Below are 24,790 nucleotides of genomic sequence, written 5' to 3' on the forward strand. Positions count from 1 at the left end.
CTAACTAGACCCAGCTGAAAGTCCTTGAGACCAGGAATCTAAGTAGTCACACTCTGTAAAATACAACTCTCAAGACAAAAGTTTAGAATCGAGATATCTTGTTTGATTCTCCTGAATCAATTATTTTTAGGCAGTCTACCTCTATCAAATCTGATCAGCATGACTCTGTGAGGTTTCCAGCGCTTAATCACACTTTTTAAAAACACAAAGACAAAATCCTTCTCCCAAAATACTGTGTTCCTTAGTCTGTAACCAGAAAAGCTTGTATTTTGTACTCTCTCCCAGAGTAGTAATATAACCATAAAACTCAAAGTCACACCCATTATGAAGATTAAACAATGTTTTAAAAAGAAGTAAGCTAAACAATGAGCCTGATAGGCTTTTTTTTTTTTTTAAAGCATTATTTATTTTATGTACATGAGTACAGTACACTGTTGCTGCCTTCAGACGCACCAGAAGAGGGCATCAGATCTCATTACAGATGGTTGTGAGCCACCATGTGGTTGCTGGGAATTGAACTCAGGACCTCTGGAAGAGCAGTCAGTGCTCTTAACCACTGAGCCATCTCACCAGCCCCCTGATAGGCTTTTGTACTCTGTGATATCAGGAAATTAAGGAAGGATGGGTGGGAGAAAAGTTTGAAGGAAGAGGAGGAGACTGGGAGAGAGGGAGAGGAGAGGGAGAGAGAGAAGCCGTGGCAGGACAATGGAAGTTGACATACAGATCTCGCTCTGTGTATTTACAGGTTGTTATCAACGTTCTTAAGGGATGGATGGTACCGGGTTTGTAGGTTTAGGTGGGCAATTATAGCTTATCAATTGGGTCAAAGATTATTGTGTTACGTGTTCATTTATGTGATGGTTTGAGTGTAAGAAAAGGTGTGGCAGCTGGAGACTCTGGGGCCACCGCGGAGTTGGGATGTGTTTCCACAGAGATATCTAGCAGATATCTTAGGGCACTGTGGTGCGGACCTAAACGAGTTAAAAGACAATACTTTTTTTTATTTTTTTATATTTTACAACAACACCCAACTACCACTGCAATCTCTTCAGGCATTAAGGTTCTTTCGTTCCATCACTTCAGCAGGAGACACACAGGACCTACAGGACCGTCTTCAGAGGAGAAGTATGCAGGGCATTTCTCAGTTCCCAGGGCCCACCTGTCTTTACACAAATTGTTTTTCCTCTAACCTACTCCAGTACTTGAGGGGAGGGAGGGAGAGAGGGTAGGAGCCAATCACAGCTGGTCTAGGGAAGGGGCAGGTTTTAGGATGGGTACCCAAAGCTACGGATCTAATGAAGGCAACCTATAAAAAGCCTTTAAGCAGTGCCCACGGAGAACTGAACTCCAAAGCCAGGACGTCACTTCACCCTGCTTTTGGCAAATGGCGAATTGAGACTAGTTTATAAGTAGTGGCCAGCTGCCACAAGGCCCGAGCCCCACCCCACCCGCAAAAGCTGAAGAAATTATTATAAACACGGGTACAATTGTGAGCTCTTACAATCCCAGTTATGTAGGCTGAAGCGGGAGAATGGCTTAAACCGGTAAATATGAGGCCAACGTCAGCAACATCTAAGGAGTGTCGTTTACACTACATGCCTTCCAAGAGAGGTAAGGAACCAGGCCGTCCATCCCCCAAGCCCTGCCCCAGAATCCACAGTGCAGTCTTCCGGTCCACCAACAGGAGAAGGAGGGTGCCCAGGTGAGTAGCGGCCGGAAGCCTGCCTCACACCACAAACTTGTTCTTGGCTAAAGAGTTGCTCTTAGCCGCAGTGTCTGCATGGGCCTGGTACCCAATGATGGTCTTCGTGGAGAGGCCCAGGCGCTCTTTGTATATATGCCTAGTGGGGGAGACAGAGCAAGATGGTGGGCACAACCCAGCCTCACCTGTTTTTTGCACGTCTTACTCATAGCTAGACCAGCATCCCCAGTAGAACCCCTCCGTGAAACTGAAGACTTTAATTAAACATAGTTTAGGTCTAAATTCCTACTTCTTTTGTACAAGTGGATGAGGAAGAAAGGAGAGCCCGTCTGAAGGGTTCCAGAGGTTTCCCTTGCAGCCCCCAGTTACATGAGGAGAGGACCCTCACCCGATGTGCATCACACCGGCCTTGTTCTCTGCTTCACTTGTCCACAGGGCAATCTTGTCCCCCTTGGTGCGGATGTTGACGACGGCGCCACACACTTCCCCGCTGTATTCCTCAAAACTCTCCCCGAGTAGACACAGCAACTGGGCCGGAAAGAGGAGTGGTGAGCGCCCCAGCTTGGATACAGGGTCCACCCCGCCAGCCCAGCTTTGAGGACACCGCCACTTCCTAAGGCTCACACCGCATCTCTTTCCCTTCCCCCACTCACTGTCTCCAGCCACAGACGGTCCAGTTCCATGTGGCGCTGCTGTTTGGCAAGACTGAGCAGCCAGCGGCCACCCCGCTTGTTTCTGCTGTCTTCCCACATGGGTTGGATGCCTTCCTGTGGGGAGGGGCAGATCAACTGCCTCCCTGTTTAAAGGGAAGTGGACACCAAGCTCCCTCTGCACAGAGCCTAGTCTGCTCTATACCCAGGGCCTAATTAGACAGGCTTCCCTTACCTACCTCCCCTTTGCCGATCAGGCACCACCTCCAACCACTCAGCCTTCCACACAAACCCCTTCCAAGACCCTGACCCCATAGCCCACTGAGCCCTACAGCCCCCTGAGCCCCACTGTTGACACCTTTGGTAACCTCATACGTGTGCTTGTCACCTTTACTAAACAGGATTAAGCTACCTCCGAGTCAGAATTTCTGAGGGCTAGGGAAGATATCCCAGCTTGGCTGTGCAGTCTGCAAACTTTGTTAGGCAGAAGACACCTGAAGCAGTCTCTGAATGCTGAGGGCAGCGCCTCCAAGGTGAGATGGGACATTAAGGAATACGTCCCCCCAGCCCACCTTGCATGCGCAGTTTTGAAGTCCATGCTAGTTTAGAAGTCAGGTCAAAAAAACCTGGGCTCCATCCTTGAGGCTCTCTCCTCTCTAGACTCACATACCTGTAGCTGCCCACACCCTACACCCCAGCTATCCTTGAGGGAAAGAGCCCTGGAATCAGTCCCTGGAGCAGAGCCTACCTTGAACAGAGCGTAGTCACAGCCACAAGAGAGCTTACTGGCCAGCTTGACGTGGCGGTACGTCCTGGAAAGACCCCACCCCACCCAGAGGTTTCAAGGCTTTGTAGCTCATGGTTCCCCTGACCCTGTCTTTCCAACTCCTCCCTACACCTACCTTCCAACCACTTCCTTCCTCCCTCCCAGGGCCTCCCCACACATGGGGGACCTGCCACCTGGAATCCCTTCGCTGGGAACCTGTCTGAACTAAAAAAGCCTGGTGAAGTCTGCATCATTAGGGCATCCCAGCTGGGCCTCCTTCCTGGGTTTTCGTGGCCTTTCTCAGCTCTCTTGGCGCACACACTAAGGCAGCGGCCTAACCCTTACGATAGCCAAGCCAATTTTCTAGAGCGGAAGAACCCTGGTTAGAGCCACAAAGTCACTCAGAGTAGCAGGGCTCATTCCTGCTTCCTCCAGACCTCAGGTTCTCCTTAAACCCGGAGAAACTTTCAAGGGGGTGGCCATGGCCTGGTGAGGACCTACCAACCCTTAGCTCCCAGCAAATGTTGACAAGGCCCTGAGAAGGTGACAGGCTATGATGCCTTTGACCCCCAAAGTCAGAGCTCCTGGAGGCAGACACTCACGCCCAGAAGTCCTCCACAGTGTCAAACTTGGTGACTAACTGCAGATTGTCCTGCCAGGCCCGGCTTCGATCATTCTTGAAGAACCACAGAACCCACCTGGGGAGTAGGAGACGGAGGGTCAAGGCTCTGCAATGTCCAAGCCCCGCAGTGTCTGGGCAGCCAAGTTTGTAAAGCAGGAGGGGAGATCTGGGATACACAGTCCCCACAAGGTGTTGGAAGTCGGTTACCCCTACAAGCTACCCTCTGGGGTAAGTCCACTGAGTGGAAGCTCAAGAGGCACAAAGGCTGCCCTCTCAGCAGGACAGTGTCCCCGTGGCCTCCCTACCTGAACTGCAGGGGGTGCAGCTCCCTCGGGAGCTTGGTTGGATGTTCTCTCTGGGCCTTCTGCTTCACGGTCTTAAGGGATCCAGGTAGGTCTCTGGCTTCTCCTTGGAGTCCCTCCGCTGTTGCTTCTGATGGCTTTTCTTTCACCTCCTCCTCCTCTTCCTCTTCCTTCTCCTCTTCCTCTTCTTCCTCCTCCTCTTCCTTCTCCTCTTCCTCTTCTTCCTCCTCTTCCTCCTCCTGCCCTTCACCCTCAGCTTTGCTCATCTGACCAGAGAAAGAAAGAGTGAGCTGTAGCCAGACCGCGGTGGTGCATACCTTTGATCCCAGCACTCAGGAGGCAGAGGCAGGCAGGCAATGGATCTCTGAGTTCCAGACCAGCTTGCTCTAGAGGGTGAGTCCCAAGACAGCCAGGGCTACAGAGAGAAACCTTGACTCAAAATAATAATAATAATAATAATAATAATAATAATAATAATAATAATAATAATAATAACAACTTGTAAACTCTAATTCTGGCTGACCCCTGACCCCCACTTTCTGCACCCCAGCTAGGCATTTGCTCTGGGAAAGGCAGGTGGGTAGACTCACAATTTCAGAAGCAGCCATGACAAGGCTCAGGACTCCACCAGCAGCTAAGAGACCCACAGCTCCCTGCTTTTAACCAGAAAACCCAGTCCCACCTGGGCAGACAGGTGAGTGGAGGAATCTGTGCGAATGGGATGGGGTGGGACGGGGAGCTACCAGTTGGAAGGTAATTGCTCATCACCCGGCATAGCTGTGCCAAGAAAAACCTGCCCTCAGGCAGAGGGTAAGACTCAGATGTCAGGGTCAGTGTTTGGGGTCTGCTCTTAGGGTATCTATCTGGGGGCCTGAGGAGAGCCTGACTTTGAAGCAGACTAGGATGACAGAGGTAGCAACATTTACACAGTGCACGCGTGTACACACACACACACACACACGGGCCCTGTCCTGTTTACACCCTCCATTTGTGCCCTCAATATTATCCAATGGTATTTATCTGACTCTAGAAGCAGTTGAATTTGTAAAGTAGCAACTAGTGAACAGGCCGGTAAGTGCCCCTGGGAAGCCAGGCATAAGGAGTTCAAGGCCAGTATCAAGTACTGAGGGAGTTAACCCGAGGAAGTCAGCTTGAGCTCTGAGAGAGTTAATCTCCAGAGAACAAAAGGCTAATCATTTGCTAATGTTTAGGGACTGGGAGACATTTGCATTAAAAGACCCATTTGCATTAAAAGACCCATTCCTGCTTTTTCTGAGAATTTAGAGGGTTTGGTAACCTGAGGCTCTCCATCCTGTAGAGCAACCCCACCCCCACCCCCTCCCTCCCCACCCCGTCCATTATGTGGTTGCCTTCTGTACTGGCTGGTTTTGTGTGTCAACTTGACACAAGCTGTAGTCAGCACAGAGAAAGGAGCCTCAGTTGAGGAAATGCCTCCGTAAACTCCAGCTGTAAGGCGTTTTCTCAATTAGTGATCAAGGTGGGGAGGACCCAGCCCATTGTGGGTGGTGCCCTCCCTGGGCTGGTGGTCCTGGGTTCTATAAGAGAGCAAGCTGAGCAAGCCAGGGGGAGCAAACCAGAAAGTAACATCCCTCCATGGCCTCTGCACCAGCTCCTGCTTCCTGACCTGCTTGAGTTCCAGTCCTGACTTCCTTTGGTGATGAACAGCGATGCGGAAGTGTAAGCTGAATAAACCTTTTCCCCAACAACTTGCTTCTTGGTCATGGTGTTTTGTGCAGGAATAGAGACCCTGACTAAGACACCCTCCTTGCCTCTTGCCAGAAAACACTCACCGGAGTTTTCTTCACCTGGATGTCACTGGTCAGGCAGAGTGACTGGTACCCATCATGTTAAATCCTTCCCTAGGCTGATCCATGATACAGAACCTGAGGAGCCTCGTTTCCCTCAGCTGGAAGGTCAGGAGGTGGATAAAGGACTCAGAAGTGAGGTCCAGGGAGTAAGGCCTGGCTCACTGCTCAATGGATATCAGGTGAGAGAGCTCTCCCTGCCAGGGCGGAAAAAACCAACTATGAACAGAGAGGGACAAGAAGCTAAGCTTTGGGTCTCCCATGATCTCCCATGATCTCAAATGCTATTCAACCTCCTCTCCAGAGGGGCAGGTAGAATGCTCAACTAGAAGCTGACAATCCGTGGTTGTCAGCCCACATCTCAAACCACACCATGATCTCTGGGACACGAGGCTCTGCAGTAATGGGCACCAAAAATGGGTGGAGCTGAGCAGCCCTGGGTTCCAACCCTGGTGCCATTTTGTTTTTTAAAAGCCATACCCTCTGTGCCGGGTTCTGGTGGGGACTTCTCTGTGACCTGCACAGACCTCAGTCAGCACAAGCTTCTAGGAGAAAGAGAAACAGGCTGGGAAGAGATCAAGTCTAGGATCCGAATGAGCCTTAAGAGTGGGGTGGGTCTTTTCCCTACGGATCATAGTGGGCCACAGGGCTTGTAAAATGGGCTGCTGGGGGCTGATACTGTGGCTCAGCCAGTAAAGGCACTTGCCACCAATCCCCAGGATCTGAGTTCAGTCCCCACAACCTACATGGTAGAGAAAAATCAGCTTCCTTAAGTTGCCCTCTGACCTTTCGATGATAGCCCCACCCCCACACAGAGCTAGCTCCCAGGTTTCTGGTTTCTGGGGCCTGGCCTCAGCCTGAAGACTTGTGTTTCTGAATAGTTCATCTGGCTCACGCTTCACGGGAATCAGTCTTTTGTGTCTGGGAAGGCACTGCCCACATTTTCATGGACCGGAAAGCGGAGAAAGGGAAACATACACAACTGGCTTTCTCCCCCACCCCACCCCCTTTTGTCACCTGTGACTACCATAGCCTAGTCCACAGAATGGTGCTTCCCATGGGCAGGCAGCCTTTCCCCCTCAGCCAGTCCTCTCTGGAGATGAATTCGCAAACACACCCAAAGGTCGTACCTCACTAAAGCCCTGGGCATAGTGCTTTTATACCAACTAAATAAACAACCCACGTTAACCACCACAAAGCTGGGCATGATGACACACGCCTGTAACCCCAGCACTTGGGAGGCAGAGGAAGAGGAGGATCTCTGTAAGTTCGAGACCAGGCTAGTCTACTGCGTGTCTGCGAGACAACCAGAGCTATATGGAGAATCCCTTGGGTTGGGGTAGGGTGGGGTGGGGGTGGGGGTGGGGGTTGAGATTAACCACTGCAGTCAGGTTCTCGTGCTACTTCAGGAGACTGTATCCAGGAAAATAATTGAGGATGCCCACCAGGATGTTAATGTGTGACAGCGGGCAAAATTTTAAGTCTGGAAGTATTGAAAGGGAAGAGGACAGCAATCCACTTCCCTAGTGCCCCGTGGCACAGCCATGTCTTAGTGACCTGCTACAGTAAGAATCATTTATTGTGCTTGCAGATCTGCAGTTTGGGCAGTACCTGTGGGGTCAGCTCCTCTCTACTCCAAAGCAAAATAGGCTAGGCTGTCTCACAGCTCTGGGCTGAAGAGCATCTGTCACTCACTAGTGCAGCTGTAGGCTTTCTGCCTCAGCTGTGCATGGTGACTGCTCATTTCTCACAGTGTGGTGGCTGGGTTCCCAGGGCAGACATCCCCAGAGACAGGAAGAAGATGCTGCCAGACCCTTAAGGCTCAGGTCTGAAACCTGGCTCAACCCCAGGCCTGCTGTGTTCCCCTCAACTACCAGGGCCCAAATTCAAGGCAGGGATAAAGCCCTTCAATGGCGCCGTGGACTGCCTTGGCACAGACAGCCCTGGAGGAAGCCAGGCAGGGTGATGCTGTGGGTCTGTGTTTGGTAGAGTAAGGGAGCAGCTCTCTCCAAGGCTGGGCACGGTCTCAGCTGCGTCAGAGCTGTGACCCTCTTCTGGCACAGGGTGGCTTCCAGGCATAACGCCACCATCTACATTGTCCAGCCTGGACAGCGGTGACTAAGGAGAGGCACTAAAAGCAAGTCCCTGGGCCTGCTGGGAATCTGGCTTTTAGCCAAGGTCAGCCAGGCCTATCTTCCTGGAGTAGCTCAGTGAGGCTGATAAGCCGAGGCTCTTGAAGCCCAGCCCTGCTCCGAAATTTCTTCCTTTTTTTTAAAACGTTTACTTTGTTTCTATTTGTGCTTTTGGTCAGTCAGTATCAGACCATGAGCCTTTTGTTTAGGAAGCCTGAGTCATTTAGTATCCTAGTCCCTCTCTGACAGCCGTCCCTCTCAGAGTTCCTTATCCTTTGTACTTTGCCTCTGTCGTGGTTTATAAATGAGGACCGAGTCTGTGGGGGAAGGGGCAGGGAGGGGTGCCCCAGAACCGAGGGTGTATATGGCGTGCAGAAGCCAGCAGGAAGAGGCAGGCAAACCTGAACTAAAGTCCCGTGTCAGATGGAGGACACTGACCCACCGTTATAAGGAGAATCACGAGCCTCGTTGATGGTGAGAGAGGAAGAGTATGCAGGGTTGTGAGCAATGTGGTAAGGGAGGCGGTAGGAGACATTCATGGATTAGGGGACGAGAAAGATGGCTCGGTGGTTAAATGCACTTGCTGCAGAGAGTCAAGGTTTGATTCCCAGTACCCATGTAGCTAACAGCCATCTGTAACTCTAGTACCAAGGGATCCAATATCCTCTTGTGGTCTCCACAGGCCCCACTGCATGCATGTGGTACTTGTGGAGTGTGTACATGTATGTACCACATACATACACACAAGCAGGCAAAACACTCTCATAAGATATAAATAAGTAAATCTTTGTATAAAGACATCGAGTAGCTGAACAGTCGGTGGTGGTGCAGACTCCAGAGGCAGATCCCCAAGTTCAAGGCCAACCCGGTCGACAGAATGGGTTGCAGGACAGCCAGGGATACGCAAAGAAACCCTGTCTTGAAACGCCCTCCCTCCCAAAAAAGTCAAGTATATTTTAAGCGTACACATTGATGAATTGAAAGCAACCCACCTAGGTGCTTTCTTCAAATAGCCCACATCTTCAGAAAAAAGTCAAGGATCTAAGGTTTTAAATCTACTTAAGATTTTTTTTATTTTTTAAATTTGCTTCTGTGTCTGTATCTGTGCACATGTATGTGGGTACCCAAGGAGGCCAGAAAAGGGAGGCATCAGGAGCCCTGGATCTAGAATTATAGATAGCAAGTGCACTTAACTACTGAACTATCTCTCCAGACTCAAGTTGCTTATTATTATTATTATTATTATTATTATTTTAAATTACATTACATTTACTTTCAATTTTTTATAATTTATTATTAATTGGTTTTGTGTGTCTGTATGTGTGTTTTAGTTACTTTTATATTATTACAAAGAGACGCCGTGACCAAGGCAACTTCTATAAAGAAGTTAAGGGAGATGTATTGTTTCAGAGGGTGAGTCCATGATAACCACAGGAGAGAGCATGGAGCAGGTCGGCAGGTGTGGTGCTGATCCACAAGTGTGAAGTGTGAGGGAGCTAACTGCAATAGGCTGCACTTTTAAACCTCAAAGCTCACCTCACTGCCACACTTCTTTCAACAAGGCCACACTCTCCCCAACAGGCCACACCTCCTAATCCTTCCCAAACAATTCCACCAACTGGGGACTAAACATTCAGCTATATAAACATATGGAGGCCATTTTCATTCAAACCACCAGTGTGTGTGTGTGTGTGTGTGTGTGTGTGTGAGAGAGAGAGAGAGAGAGAGAGAGAGAGAGAGAGAGAGAAGACAACTTAGCGAAATTAGTTCTATTTTTTCCCTATCATATGGATGTCACGGATTGAACTCAAGTTGTCAGGCACAAAAGCACCTTTATCCACTGAGACATCTCACTGACCCTACATTTGCTTATTAATTTATTTGAAGTGGAGATTAGTGTAAATGGGTAAGCATACCAGAGTGCGTATGCAGGGATCAGAGGACAACAACAGCTATCTCTTTCCACCATGTAGGTTCTAGGGATCAAACTCAGGCCATCAGGCTTGGCAGCAAGCCCCTTTACCTGGTGAACCATTCATGGTCCCTCTGTCAAAGTTTTGAAGTATAAGCAAGTTCAGAATATCTGGTAAAATTCACAAACTCCACAAAAATAAGAAAAATTATTCTGAACACGCTCTCAAGTATATTTTGACATCAAGGTCAGATAGTCATTTGGAAGAGTTTTATGATGAACACCAATGGAATTTCTGTAGTGGTGGAACTGACGCTGCCTTGTGGGACTGTATTACCTCTCACACAGAGGAGGGCCTGGTGCTTAGAAATTTAAGAAAGCCTCTAGGACGGCTAAGACAGGGGAAGAGGTTGCAGGCCTTACACAGTTCCAAAGAGGTAGTGGGAGATGTCTGTGCTCCTGGCAGCATCCCATGAGGTTTCTTCCAGACTGCTTCTCAGGTCCATCTAGGACGGCTAAGACAGGGGAAGAGGTTGCAGGCCTTACACAGTTCCAAAGAGGTAGTGGGAGATGTCTGTGCTCCTGGCAGCATCCCATGAGGTTTCTTCCAGACTGCTTCTCAGGTCCATCAGGATGGTTACAAAGTGTCTCTGCTCCCAGCACCACAATACAAAGTGGTCGAGGGGCCTTCTGTTTGGGTGTTGTATCTCCTCCATGCTGAAGTAGCAAAGAGTCCTCTGTATTCTTCCAGTGCAGGAGTTTACTGCCCTACTCCCCACTGCAAGTATGGCTCATGGACAGTGGCTAAACATCCACTTTGGTTACTCCATGAAGAGGACAATGCCTATCTTCACACTTGGTTTTGTTGTGAGCGGTCCTCTCAGAAAGTGGCCACCTCTATCCTGAAGTGAGCTAATCCTTCCCAGGGGATCAAAGAAGCAATCTGCTTGGATCTTTCTCCGTGTTTCTCTCCTTGAAACGGAAGCCACTCCGTTTTCTTTATCCCTTGCCTAATCCTGGTCGGAGCATGACGTCTCTGCACCTGTATTTCCATCATCTATTCTTTTGCTTTTCTTCTTTCTGTTTTCACTACTATTTTACACAAAAGCACCCCAGTTCTAGGGAGCCGTCTTTCTGGAGACAGGTTGTCTGTATTTTTTTATCCATTTGGATCCCACACAGAGAGAAGGTCTTCTGTGAACCCCACTTCCCATTCTAAAACATTCTTTGTGTGTCTCAGAGAAGTCGTCTGATATGGATCTGATAGTTTAACTCTTCCTGGACAGCTGGAATGTGAGCCAAAGTTCAGGCTGGAGGCCAGCATGATCCCATGATCCCACCTCAGAGGGTCCGTGATCATGGTCCTCCAGCAGGCCAAGGTCATTCCTGCCTCAGCCTCTGCGTTTGAAGTTACTTTTCTCCCCTTCCCTCCCTCCCTCCCCCATAATTCCTTCCCTCCTTCCCTGTCTCATAGCCCATGCCAGCCACAAATTTAAACTTGCTATGTAGCTGAGGATGATTCCGAACTCTGATCTTCCTGCCTCACCTGTGTGCTGGGATTGCAGGTGTGTGCCACCACCCCTTGTTTATAGGGTGCTGGAGATGAACCCCATGCCCCTCGTATGCTAAGCCAGCCCTCTCTCCACTGAGCTACACCTACAACCCCAGGTCTCTTTAGACAACTGATTTCCCCTCTTTGTCCTTCAGAGCTTGGCTCAAACGTCAGCTCCTGCCCACCCTATCTAAAGAGGCTTGCTGTGCCCGGGCACTCTTCAACCCACCCCTTGTTTTATAGCCTTCTTAGCATTGAGAACCACTCACTGAACTATCCATCAGCAAATAGGATGCGCACTTGAGCCTGACAGATAGACCACCAATGACAGATCAAAGGCAACTCCACTGTGTCCAGTTCATGAACTAATGGGTTTATTGGACTTATCTACAAGAGGGTGGGGATCCCCCCAAACAGACACGTTATGGAAGAGCACACCACACCCACCACAGCAGACGCCACAGTCCCCCAACCAACCTTCCACCTACTATTACTATAGGGCTCCAGAGACTACAAGAAGACATGTGCAGCTGGGGACATGGCAAGGAGGAGAGTTACTATGTCTGGTGACCTCCCCATCTGCCCTTACACGAGAAAATGTTAGTTGGACCAAGCTTGGGAAGGTCTTGTGAGTACTGCTCTGATTTTGAGAAGTCAGTGGCCAGGTCTTGCTGAGAAAGCTGTGCCCCACACCATAACCGGTCAGCTCTGCTGTATAGGCTCTCTGGAGAGCACAGCCCCCTCTTTGCTCTGGGGGGGGGGGGTTTCCTTAAGCACTGTCTTAGTTGGCTTTCACTGCTGTGAACAGACACCATGACCAAGGCAACTCTTATAAGGACAACATTTCACCGGGGCTGGGTTACAGGTTCAGAGGTTCAGTCCTTTGTCATCAAGGCAGGAACATGGCAGCATCCAGTCAGGCATGGTGCAGGAGGAGCTGAGAGTTCTACATCTTGAGCATAAGGTAGCCAGGAGAAGACTGTCTTCCAGGCAGCTAGACAAACGGTCTAAAACAGGTGCTTCCTACTGTCCCCACTTATTGCCTCATACCGTCCCGACCTGAGCATCACTGTCATACAAATGATCTCTCCAGCCATGCCACCCATACCCAAGAGTCCTTTTCTCCCCAAGCCGGCAGCAGTTGCAAAGTGAAGGTGAAGGTCAGCCCTGGTGGTCCAGACCTGCGATCCCAGCACTGGAGCAGGAAGATGGCTCGACTCAAAACCTGGACTAAAGCAAGATCCCATCGCAGAGGAGAGAAGAACAGAAGAAAGGAAGAGAGAGGTGGTCACGCAGTGCTCCCACGTTTCTGGTCGTCCTCTTCTACTGCATCCTCTCTGGCTACACACTCTTTGAGGTGGACACTGTGACCAGCGACCTCCAGCTCTCATTGCCATGCCTGCCCACGCCACGAAGGGCTGTACCCTTAAACCAACTTACACAATAGGAATTTAGTCAGACAGTGCAGCCCTTTAATCCCAGCACTCAGAAGGCAGAGGCAGGTGAATCTCTGTAAGTTGGATCCAACCTGGGCTTTATAACGAGACCTTACCTCAAACAAACAAAACTGCAACACCCCCCTCCCAAATCATCCCATGTTTTCCTGTATCCTGCTGTGAGGTACAAACCTGCTGTAGTAGTTTGCATGAGTTTGGCCCAGAGAGTAGCACTATTTGGAGGTGTGGCCTTGGAGTGGGTGTGGCCTTGGAGTAGGTGTGGCCTTGCAGTAGGTGTGCCACTGTGGGTGTGAGCTTTAAGACCCTCTTCCTAGCTGCCTGGAAGTGAGTTTTCCACTAGCAACTTTCAGATGAAGATGTAGAACTCTCAGCTCCTCCTGCACTATGTCTGCCTGGATGCTACCATGTTCCCACCTTGATAATGGACTAAACCTCTGAACCTGTAAGCCAGCCCCAATTAAATGTTGTCCTTTATAAGACTTGCATTGTCATAGTGTCTGCTCCCAATAGTAAAACCCTAAGATACCTGCTCTCCTGTGTTCATCTTACCTTACCAATACCGGCATTCAGAACTCTGCATGCAGGCCACAGGAATTCTGACCAGTTCATCTGATCATCTGAGAGACCGTGCAGCCTGAAGTGATGCTGAGCCCACTGCCTAGTGGGCAACAAGGGCTGTGGTCAGTTGCTTACTCTGTTGGTGCTGGACACTCCAGCAAGAGTAGCATTGCTGCCCATGGTCACTGTCACCACCACCACTACCCCTCCTCATCAGAACAGACCCCTGCATTCCCTGCTGAGACCAGTCTCCGGCTACGTGTGCCAGTCGTGTGTCCTTCATGTGAGGAAGCTGGGGTAGCAGAGGTTGGAATTGTCTGGGTAGGCTCTGACTCAGAAGGCAGTGAGTCCCTAAACACAGGAAGAGACAGTTGCAATGTCATGAAGCCATGTCCCTTCCAAGCTTGGGAAAATGACTAAACAGCACAAAGAAAGTGAAGAAGCAGAACTTTGCCCGATGAATTTCATCCATTCTGGGCCTCCCACTTTCTGCCCACTTCCAGAACAATTCAGTGAGTAGTTTTGTGGCTGTCATTCTCTGGTGATGTCTTTCTCTGGTGATGGATGTGTACAAACATCCCTGGGTATCCTCAGAGATTGATTCCAGGACCCACGGCCGGCACCAAAATCAGTGGACGCTCAAGGTCCTCACATGTGACAATGGTGTGACAATACATATAGGCTGCACCCCACCTTCTGCAGACTCTGATCACCTCAGAGAACCTCTAAGACCTAATACAACACAGTGCTAGGTAACTATTACTTAAAAGATAATGACGGGAAAAAAATTGTGTTCAGCATAGTACCTGTTTACACAGTTTTCCTTCTTATTTAAAATTTGTTTTAAATTTTTTTTAATTATGTATCTATGTATGGGTCTGCACAGGTGAGCATACTCCACAGGCATTCCCCCCGTGATCTGGAATTACAGCCAATGGTGAGCAGCCTCATGGGGGTGCTGGGAATTGAACCCTGGTCTTCTGGAAGAACAGTCACTGGGCCATCTCTCCAGCTGGTCTTCTGGATTACTTGGTGGTTGAATCTAAGGTCGCAGAGCCCTTTGGTAGGAAAGGTCAACAATATGTGTATATATGTATGGAACGTTTCTGTACATAATGCATGTAGTCTGTGATAAATACATATAGTGTGCACATATATACTTGCATATTTAACATATGCTAATACTTATATATAATAAATACACGTTGATATACATAAAACCATATTCTTACACACTACTTGTTAAATATATAAATGTGTAATATCACTTTCTATCGCAATTAGCTTGCTCAACACCCACAATCTTTGCACCCGCTTCTCACTAACGCCATCTTGATTCACTGGTGTGTTGGTGCATGGGGATTCTGGCTCACGCCTCCTAACCACATCACACTGTGTCACTGGCTAGAAATGCCATAAGGAAGCACCCAGACCTCTGAGGGGACGTTGAGAACATTGTCAGTGTTTTCTACTGTGTCCATCCCTGCACACACGTGTCAGTGTGCACACAGGAGAAGAGAGATCCACCACGGGGAGAGTTCCTGGAAGGGGCGCAGCTGATCCAAAAGGAGTGTGCATTTATAGTCCTAGGAAACACTGCCAAACTGGCCTTCTTAAAGCCTCTGCCAATTTACAGCCCTACCACCGCCATGAGCATTTTCCCTGCCCGTGTCCTACGGTCTGAGGGTGGCACATCTTGTCTCTCAAACACCCAGCTCTTCCATGGCCACTGCCTTCGCCTGTGTTATATCCTTAGTTTAAAGTTCTCTTCTGATCTTGTTAGGGGGAGGGGAGCGAACCGTACCCATCCCGTCAGCCCCAAATTAGGTGCCACCTCCTTTTTACTCCTTTCCCTGACTCCCTGAGCTGTCAGGGCCCCTTTCATCTGGGATTCCACACCTGCGTGGGCATAATTCTTTTATAGAACTGACTGGGGTCCATCTGGAATCCTCTCTCATAGCCATAAAGCCATAGTGTCCTTGTCTAGGTCCTCCTCAACACTGGTTCTAGGTTGCCCTGCCTCCTGACTGCCGGCCTGCGTGGGTGGTGCCTCGGGGCCTTTGCCCTTGAGGGTCCCTTGAGGGTCCTGTGGATCTCACCCTCAGCTGTCTAGGTCTACCTTGTTGCTTCTCCCCGATCTCTCTAGTACAAGTGATTTCTTGGAAGAGGCCTTTGCTGCCTACCTACCCTGCCTCAAGCCTGTTTCTTACATCTGCATTTCTCTGTCTTCCTAACTCCTCTCAAAGGCTGAAGTAACTCTGTGTGGTTCCAGTGTGGAGACATTTATTTTGTTTCCTGCCTCTTATCTCTGCACGGCCGTGAGAGCATCACGCAGCATCACCCTGAGATGTGAACCCTGCTTTTCTTTAGCTCTGTTTCCATCCTCGAACCTGCACCACCCATCCAAGCGCTGCCTAGACAGGCTCTGACTCCCTCCTTGTTTCTACAAGAAGAGGTGAGGGAGGCAGTTCAAGATCCCACAGTTACTAACAAACGCAGCTAAGATTCGAATCTATCTGAACTCCCAGGCCAACCGCATCATTTCTTCCCCAGTCCTCACTCGCCGCATTGCCCCCTCCCACTCTTCTCAAAGATTACAGATCTCCAGCACTAGGGTCCCCAGCTGCACGTCATAGGCCCTCCCTTGGAGGCTCGCCTGCTCTGGGGAGATGTCACCCTCCCCGCCCCCTGTCAGTCAGGCGGAGGGGGCGGCGCGGCCACAAGAGGGGGGTGCTGAGCTCAGAGCTGCCGCAGAGCCGGAGCAGGAGCCGGAGCTGAGCCGGAGCGCGCGAGTAGCATCCTTGGTGGCAGATCACCCAAGGCCGGAGCACTGCTGCGCTCCAGCTCAGGGAGGGTGACTCAAGAGCCTGACCACGGCAGGACCCCACTGGCCCCGAGCCCACCCCTACCCGGCGTAGCCCAGCCCCGCGCGTCTGCTGGCAGTAGCCGCCGCTGCCGCCACCACAGCTCCATCCCCCAGCCCGGCCCCGAAACCCAGGTGAGGTTCCGGAAAGGGGGCAGAACTGGGGATCCCTAGGGATCTGGGGTAGGGTGAGAAGCGGGATGGAGATTGCCCTAGGGAGAAACATGGGCACAGAGATGGAAAGCGCTGAGCGGGTGCCGGCAGGTGCACTGCAGGATGCGTGTCTGTCCCCTCTGATTGCTACAGTCTGGGTGGACGTGCGGACGTGCGTCCATGCTCGTGTGTCCGAGTGTCCATGCGCTTCTGAACGCCCCGTATTCTGTGTGTGCACGTGAGCATGTCCGTGGTGTGTGTTTGTATGCAGACCGTGTGACTGCTGTGTGTACAGACAGGCCCCGGTCCGTGTTCGCGCCGAGCCTAGCTTCCGGTTCTGCGGGCCTGCAGGTTGCAGATCTCCGGATAACTGAGGTGCTGGCCCCTCCCGCGTCCTGGGGTTTCAAGGACGCTAGGACTCACCGCAGCATAGCTCTGAGGCCTAGAGCTGGGGAGTGGAGAGGGTAGGAGGGGGCTCCCGGCCCAGAAGCGCGCCAAGTCTGAGGAAGGGATGGAGGGGGCACCAGGTCCCCAGGGAAGGCCCGAGTGAGGGTGCAGAGCCAGCGCCCCGGCACTTGTGTGTTCACCCTCCCCAGGCCGCCAGGATGGACGTGTTCATGAAGGGCCTGTCCATGGCCAAGGAGGGCGTTGTGGCTGCAGCTGAGAAAACCAAGCAGGGGGTCACCGAGGCGGCAGAGAAGACCAAGGAAGGCGTCCTCTACGTCGGTGGGCAAGGGGCTGCAGGGCTGGGTGTCTTCTAAGGGTACCAGGAAGGGTCCTCAGAGTGACTGGGGGGTCTGGGCATGAGAATATGAGTCAGCAGATGGGCGAGGTCAGTAGGGGTCACTGGGGACACGGCCAGTCCATGGAATTGACTAAGAGGAGGTGGGGGACAGGGTAGGAGTATAAGATGTTCACACGAAAAAACAGGGACCAAAGTGGTGAGCTCGCCAGAGTTTCCTTTTTCTTATCCTGTCATCACTATTAATAGTGACCTGGTGGGGAACCTTTACATGAGGCCAACTGCTGTGAAATGCCACAGCACCTAACATTCCTCGGCTAGTCCACAGATCAGAGCCCTCTGTTCACTCTGCCCAAGGTCACACAGCTGCTAAAGTCTGAAGCCCGGGTATGAATCCCGCTGGAAAGCCCCACCTTCCCTGGTTATTGGCGGGCTCTCTCCAGCTACCACACACACACACACACACACACACACACACACACACACACACACACACGTGCATGCACACACACATACATACACACACAGGCACACACACATACACACATGTACGCACATGCATGTACACACACACACACACACACACACACAGAGCCTGTGGTTTTACCCTGGCAGCCTCTCCAGTTCATCCTCCCAGCAACTGGCAGCCAGTATCAGGACAAAGGCCAAGAGGTTAATCTCTCTCACCCCAAAGTGTGAAAGGATTTTGTAGGGTTATTTGCAGAAGGAGAGAAAAGAGAAAAGGGCTGGAAATGGGAAGTTCACTGACTTGTTTCAGAGCTCAGATCAGAGGTCAGGGCTTGCTCCTGTGGAAAAGATAGAAGCGATTTGAACATTTTGCCCAAGGTCATTTCCAGGCTTGGATCGTGATCCATAAAAGCATACCAGGTGCCGAGGGCTATGTGGATGCTGAGAGGGCGCAAAGCCGTGGTCTCCTCATGGTGAGGTGTAGCATTTCAGGGGTAGGATCTGACATGGAGCGTGGTCTCCTCATGGTGAGGTGTAGCATTTCAGGGGTAGGATCTGACATGGAGCGGCAAGTGTGGGGATCATTGTGGGGAAGAGAGCAAAAGAGGGAGCTACTGGCAGGCTGGTATGCAGGATCGGCCCTGACAGCTAAGGAACCTGGAAAGGCAGAGGGTTGGGATGCAAAGACCACAGATTGGACCGAAGAGCAGAGAGAGTAGGAGTCATGCTGGAAGAAGAGCTCAGATGGTCAGTCAACAACCAATCCCTAAGAAGACCTTGTAGGCCAGGCTGAAGCATCCTTGTGATTGCCGTTAGAAGCTACTAGTGAGAGATCGACGTGGTCTGACTAGTTCAGAATAGTCCCTCCAATCTTCAGGGACAGAGCAAATTGCAGGGAGGCCAGGGGGCATTGCCACCTGAGACAAGCGCAGTAGTAATTAAGGCCAGCGGAAGAGTGTCTGAAGTCCACATCAGCCTAGCCAAGGCCCCCACCTCCTTTCCTTACCCCTCCCCTTTTCCCAGCCTTCCTTAAACCCCTGGGACCAAATCATTGTCTCTCTGCCTCTCCCAGCCATGGTATCTTTCCCCCTAGTAGGTGCTTCCTACCTTCCTGCCTTGTCCAGGGACCTCTGTTATGGCTTTGGCTCCGGTAACCTGGCATGTGGTACCCACCATGCCTACCTCAGCCTACATTCCCAGCATGGTTTTCACCATACCTGGTGCCCTGATGCTCAGGCGGAGTCTTACCTGCCTGCTTTTGATTCCTCCTCCCTAATCTCCTTTTAGAATAACCACGTGTCCCCATTTCTCAAGTCCCAGGCAGTGTCCCCACCTCTTGCAGTTTCTAGAGTCTAAATATTTTTTCCCTACTAATCAAGGACAGAGAGTAAGCCGTTGGCCCAGGCCCTGCACATAAAGTGTTCAGACAATTTGCTGGTGACTGAATGAATAGCGTGCACGGAGCCTCCTGTCCCTTGTGCCTCCAAATTCTTGTTAGCCTTAGCTTTATGCACACTTCACCCCTCTGGCCTCACCCTTGCCTCTAGCTAGTTTAGCCTCAACCCCTCATGGTGGCCTTGGTTGCTAAGTCTTCACATGACAGATTCCCCAGGCCCTGGAGGATTCATACCCTGTAGCCAGCTCTTCTTGCCTTTTCCAATGCTACCCCACTATCCTGGTGAAGGCCCAGACAGTGGCATGCATGCCTTCTACAATCTGAACACCACCTGCACCTAACATTCTCCACTTTAGCCAGAGGAGGAGCTGACTCTTGTTTGGAGGAGACAGGCTAGCAGAAAGGCAGCGGGGGGGGGGGGGGGGGGCTGGAGAGATGGCTCAGCGGTTAAGAGCACCCGATTACTCTTCCAGAGGTCCTGAGTTCAATTCCCAGCAACCACATGGTGGCTCACAACCATCTGTAAAGAGATCTGATGCCCTCTTCTGGTGTATCTGAAGACAGCTACAGTGTACTTGTATATAATAAATGAATAAATTAAAAAAAAAAAAGAAAGGCAGCAGGGGGCAGGTCATGGGGCAAGGGCATGGCTGTTCCTCTCAGCATCCCATCCTGGGCTACACAGTAGCTGGGAACAAGAGTTTCAAGTCAGCCTCGAATGCTCGCCCAGCCACTAACTGCAGGGCCCTTATTGGGCTTTTGTTTTCCAACTATGAAGAAAGAACAACAGCCCACCACCATCATCATAGCCCTGGTGGTAAACCAGAAGATGCTAAGCACTTTGCCCTGGTACTCAGCCAGCTTCCACTGGGAGGATATGGATACTGGGGCAGAGACCAGAGGCCTGAGGAAGTATGTATAGGGACTGAGGGGGTTAGCATGGGGGTGAAAGTTATGGAATGTAGGGGTTCATGGCGGGGGTGATGTGTGTTCAGGAGACTCATTGCTTCCTGGGTCCTGTGCTTACTGAATGGCCCCAGTGTTGGGTTAGAATCTCTGTTCCTGTGTTCGGACTCCATAACTATGCTCCTCCTTCTTCCAATAGGAAGCAAGACCAAAGAGGGAGTGGTACAAGGCGTGGCCTCAGGTACCGGACCAGTCCCAGTGCTTTATGGGGAGTGAGGGGCTTGGGTGGGGACTCCTGAGGCTTCTGTGTGGGGTTGTCCCTGGAGAGGGAAGGCTCTGGGACACAATGTGGGGGCCCCTGGCACTGAACCCTTCCCCAAACTCCTCCCTGCTCCAGTGGCTGAGAAAACCAAGGAGCAGGCATCTCATCTGGGAGGAGCTGTGTTCTCTGGGGCTGGGAACATTGCAGCAGCCACCGGCCTGGTGAAGAAGGAGGAGTTCCCCACAGACCTGAAGGCAAGTGCCCCTCACCCCACACACGTGTCATACACACCGGGCACACATGCCTGTCCACTCACCTCCACTCCTCCAGCCCGGGGCACAAAGTTTGCTTGCTTCCCTTCCTTCAAGTCTGTGTGCACTCGACTAAGAATGAAGCTGTAAGGAGGTGTCTATAGACTCCATGTTCCCTGTGAAGGGACCCAGAAGGGACTGTCAGTGCATAGTCCACTTAGCAGCACTACCCCAGACATTCCTGACCACGCCTGCACACGATGCTTGTCCCACGTTAGTGAAGATTTGTTTCTAGTGGCCCCACGATGGACTCCGTGCGTGCCACCGAGGCAATGAGAGCACAGCACCAAGCCAGTCAGTGCATATGATGACGTCAAACAGGGTGTGTGTGTGCAGTGGAGAAGAGAGCACTGTGGTGGGGGAGTGGGAGAGGGGGACAAATACTGTGACAGGTCTACTTGAGCCAGGAGAGAGTTTCCTGGGAGGTCCCATTTGAGGTAACCTCCAAAGGATGAAGGAGAGACAGTCCTGAGATGTTCCAGAACTGTATTCCAAGCAGTTTTGACCAGGAGACACAAAGGTCCTGGGGCAGAAGTAAGAAGATGAAGTACACAGGGGCCCTTAGTGCTGCAGTTCCAGAGATCACACCTTGAGAGCTCCTGAGATAGGAAGTCTGGCCTGCAAACAGTGAATGCTCCAGGATCAGGTCAGCAGTGAACACAGGGACTGCCAGGGCTGTACGAGAGAGACTCTGTCTTATGGGGCTGGAGAGATGGTTTAGCAGTCAAAGGCACTTGTTCCTCTTGCAGAGGACCTAAGTAAGGTTCCCATCATCCACATTGTATCTCACAGCCATCTGTAACTCAAGTTCCAAAGGATACAGTGTCCTCTTCTTTCCTCTGTAGGCACCAGGCATGCACATGGTACACAGATACATGTGTGACACACAGACACACATGAATGATAAGCATTCATAAATATGAAATAAAAATCTTTTTTTTTTCCGGAGCTGGGGACCGAACCCAGCGCCTTGCGCTTGCTAGGCAAGTGCTCTACCACTGAGCTAAATCCCCAACCCTAAAAATCTTTTTTAATAGTATAGAATAGAGCTTATCTGGGGCATGGTAAGGAAAGTTGAGAGGTATATGTGTATGTATACATATATATATATATACATGTATATATGAGAGAGGGGAGGGGAGAGGAGAAGAGAGGAGAGGAGAGGAGAGGAGAGGAGAGGAGAGGAGAAGAGAGGAGAGGAGAGGAGAGGAGAGGAGAGGAGTAGAAGCCAGCCATGAGCACTGTGGAGTGGGGGGAGAAGCAGGAGCAAGAGGAGAGAGCAAGAGCAAAAAATAAATCTTTTTTAAAGGCTGCTTTAGCCCACCCCCCAAGGAAAGACACTTTAGAAAGGGATCTCTCAATGAAGCCAGCGGCCAGTTCAAGACACAAAACACCTCTAGAATTCCTGCACTATGCTGCCTTTAAAGACCCTTATCCCAGCCAGGCCTGCGTGAGTCAGTGGACCACGCCTGGTTCATGGAGGGGGTATCTCCCAAGCATTGGCGTTCTGTGTACCCACTCAGCTTCCTTCTGCTGAGGCCCTGCCCGCCCCACCCACGGCCCGAGGGCACCTGCTTCCTGACCCCAGTCACTGCAAACACTGGTTGGGTGCTCTCTGGTCTCACGTGCACGTTCTCTTCTGCATTGTTTTTCCTACTCCACACCCTGACATCTAAGACTGCCAGTGTTTGAGAATGGAGAAGGGTGATTCTCCATTCCTGTGGGGCCCCCGTGCTCCACTGTGGGAATTCCATTCCCGCTGGGTCGTACTCCACAGTAGTTAGGCTACATGCCCAGAGCATTCTACTGTCCTGCTGCGTTCATTTCCAAACAAGGGGCTAGAGTTGGGGTTTATTTGTGGACAGGGGTGCTGCAGATTGAGCCCAAGGCCTTTAGCATGCCAGACACACATGCTATACCTTCAGGGCCTCCAGCTGAGACTTTGACACTATGTCTTTCCTGGGTTCTGCTTGCATCTGGGCAACTTGGGACAAAGTAACACTTGTCATTGTTTTGATCATCTCCACAAAGAGAGGAATGAGCCACCACCCTCATTTGCGGGAGATGTAAAAACTCTGTACACACAGAAGCAGCATCAGTAGATAATATTCCAAGGGGCTAAGGCAACGGGAAGTGTCAACTTCTCAGGACCACTTCTCCAGGGTCCTCCTGGTCACATGCCAGCCCGCATGTGGTCTTCTACAGGCATGCATACACCGAAAGTCATCATGGGTTTACATAGATGTGTGCTGATCTGCAGGTGGCCAGCCATGTGTCTAGCAGACCTCTACATGCATGCTCATTGGTCTGTGCCCATCTGGGCAGCAGATGCAGGGGGGAGGGGAGAGTCTTAGCTCACACATCCAAGCAACACCATGAGCTGTTGCTTCCAGCTTATCTTAAAATAGCTACAGTGAAGAAATCAGGCCAAGCTCAGCCCTGGGGGAGGGCGGGATGGGTGGAAACAGTGGAGGGAACCACGAAGAGCCCCTTTCCAGCCCCATACCTGAGCCTCCAGTTCCCTTCTGCCCTGGAGGGAAGCTTCCAGAGTTCTCTCCTGGGTCCTATAGTCAGTCTGGCAGTTTGCACCTAAACAGAGAGCGGTGGGCTGTCTCCCCATCTCAATTTCAGTGATAGGGGTAGAGACTGAGGCAGAGCGCTCTGCCCTCTCTCCCCCAACTCCAGCTTCCCCTGAAGATTGGCTGGGAATTCACCGTTCGCAGGTCCATCCTACCTTCTAAGACCTCCAAATAGATAACTCACCTAACCAGTCCTGGCACTGTCCAGCCTCCCCAGTCTATCCCACTCTTCCAAGCATCCAGTAGCCCACCATCATGGGATGTTAAGGGCTGTCCAGCTGCCCACACAACCCTACCGTTCTCTGTTCACAGCCAGAGGAAGTGGCCCAAGAAGCGGCTGAGGAGCCCCTGATTGAGCCTCTGATGGAGCCTGAAGGGGAAAGTTACGAGGACTCACCCCAGGTGAGGGGGCAGCCGGGCTGGGGGAGGGGCACCCCTGAAGCCACCCATAGCTAGGTGGGTGGTCCCTAGCATAATAAAGCTAGGTGGGATGGGGCGGGGAGAGGGGTGAAGGAGCAGGGGAGGGGGAGGGGGCTTCAATAACTCTGGGTCCAGGAGGCAGAAGAAGACAGATGGCAGATGGTGCCTAAGGCCAGGCTCCCCAGGCACAACTGCCTCGGAATGTCTCAGCTGGCCCCAACTCCGTGTTTCTCCCTGCCCAGAGCTTGGGACAAACATTGTCTCTCCTTGATGGGGAGGGATATGGGCAGGCTGCACTTGACCGCTTAGTCTCCAACCCTTGCTTTGTGCTCTTTTCTGTTCCACCCCTCCCTCTGACGCAGGAGGAATATCAGGAATACGAGCCAGAGGCGTAAGGGTCCATGAGGACCCCGCACCAGCAGCACAATTCCTTCCCTGTCCCCGCCCCATTCCTCACTCCCCAGAGCCAGGGCTGTCCTTATACCTTTTCCCCCAAACACGAGTTCTTCCTTCGGCTCCGAGGCACTTCCTCAGGGCCTGTGTTAGTGTCTGCCCTGCCCTTCCGTCTGTCCTACCTGCCCGCGTTCATCCCTGAGGCGTGGACTAGAGTCGGGCAGAGAGGTCCGGCTGGGAGCCCCGCCCTACCAGTGTTGCCCCTCACCCTCCATCTGGTCCAGTGTCTGCTCGGATGTAGCATGTTCTATGTATTTTTAAACCAAGATGGGAAAACTATGGCTCCTTCCCCATCCTAACAGAGGTTCTCCAAGGGGCCCCCGGGCAGCCCCACTTCGACCCCTAAAATGTTTGTTTTTTTTTAACCCAAACCAGGAGCCAGGTCGTGCCATGCTCCCTCCCTCAGCCCGCTCAGTCCAAGCGCGGGCGTCGTACGTTGTGATTGTGGCATGGAGAGTCCCCCACCCACTGTGTGAGCGTGTCCCGGGTGGGCGGCCAAGCCGCTCCCCAGTGTGTCCATGAATAAAGCCAATCTGTCTGTAGCTGGCGCCGCCTAGGCAGGACTGGGCTTCTGGGCCCCAGACTGCTCCTTCGCTCCTTGAACTCTTAACACACTAAACCCAGGTACATCGCTGGCTACCTCAGCTTATCCATCTCCACGCTGGCCCACGACCCGGAGGGTGATTGCCCCTACCGTCACTCACACTGAGATTGAAGTTGACTGGGAGGCGGGAAGTTAGCATCAGGCGCCACCTCCT

At 51.5% G+C, this 24,790-nt stretch overlaps 2 protein-coding genes across 6 annotated transcripts; one reads left to right on the plus strand and one right to left on the minus strand.

Moving 5' to 3' along the window:
* Positions 1 to 380: 380 nt before the first annotated feature.
* On the minus strand, positions 381 to 24,783 carry Eif4e1b (eukaryotic translation initiation factor 4E family member 1B). Of its 2 annotated transcripts, XM_087591543.1 has the most exons (9): positions 24,727 to 24,783; positions 23,087 to 23,169; positions 20,586 to 20,696; positions 4,046 to 4,308; positions 3,721 to 3,816; positions 3,101 to 3,164; positions 2,356 to 2,469; positions 2,091 to 2,230; positions 381 to 1,841 (listed from the first exon to the last, which is right to left on the minus strand). In XM_087591543.1, exons 4-9 carry the CDS (start codon positions 4,306 to 4,308, stop codon positions 1,727 to 1,729), a joined length of 792 nt encoding a protein of 263 aa, XP_087447669.1. In that variant the 5' UTR covers positions 20,586 to 20,696; positions 23,087 to 23,169; positions 24,727 to 24,783; the 3' UTR covers positions 381 to 1,726.
* Positions 16,221 to 24,574, plus strand: Sncb (synuclein, beta). Of its 4 annotated transcripts, none has more exons than NM_001439426.1 (6): positions 16,221 to 16,477; positions 17,092 to 17,221; positions 20,207 to 20,248; positions 20,405 to 20,527; positions 23,476 to 23,561; positions 23,942 to 24,574. In NM_001439426.1, the coding sequence occupies exons 2-6, from the start codon at positions 17,101 to 17,103 to the stop codon at positions 23,972 to 23,974; spliced, it is 405 nt and encodes a 134-aa protein (NP_001426355.1). In that variant the 5' UTR covers positions 16,221 to 16,477; positions 17,092 to 17,100; the 3' UTR covers positions 23,975 to 24,574. The 4 variants fall into 4 exon arrangements, with proteins under 4 accessions (NP_001426355.1, NP_542955.2, XP_087445763.1 ...); NM_080777.3 differs by having other exon boundaries at positions 20,405 to 20,523; positions 23,472 to 23,561; XM_087589637.1 differs by lacking the exon at positions 16,221 to 16,477 and adding an exon at positions 16,724 to 16,870.
* Positions 24,784 to 24,790: the final 7 nt, after the last annotated feature.

The sequence above is a fragment of the Rattus norvegicus genome, chromosome 17 (assembly GCF_021556685.1).
Source record: "Rattus norvegicus strain SHRSP/BbbUtx chromosome 17, alternate assembly SHRSP_T2T, whole genome shotgun sequence".
Lineage (NCBI taxonomy): Eukaryota > Metazoa > Chordata > Mammalia > Rodentia > Muridae > Rattus > Rattus norvegicus.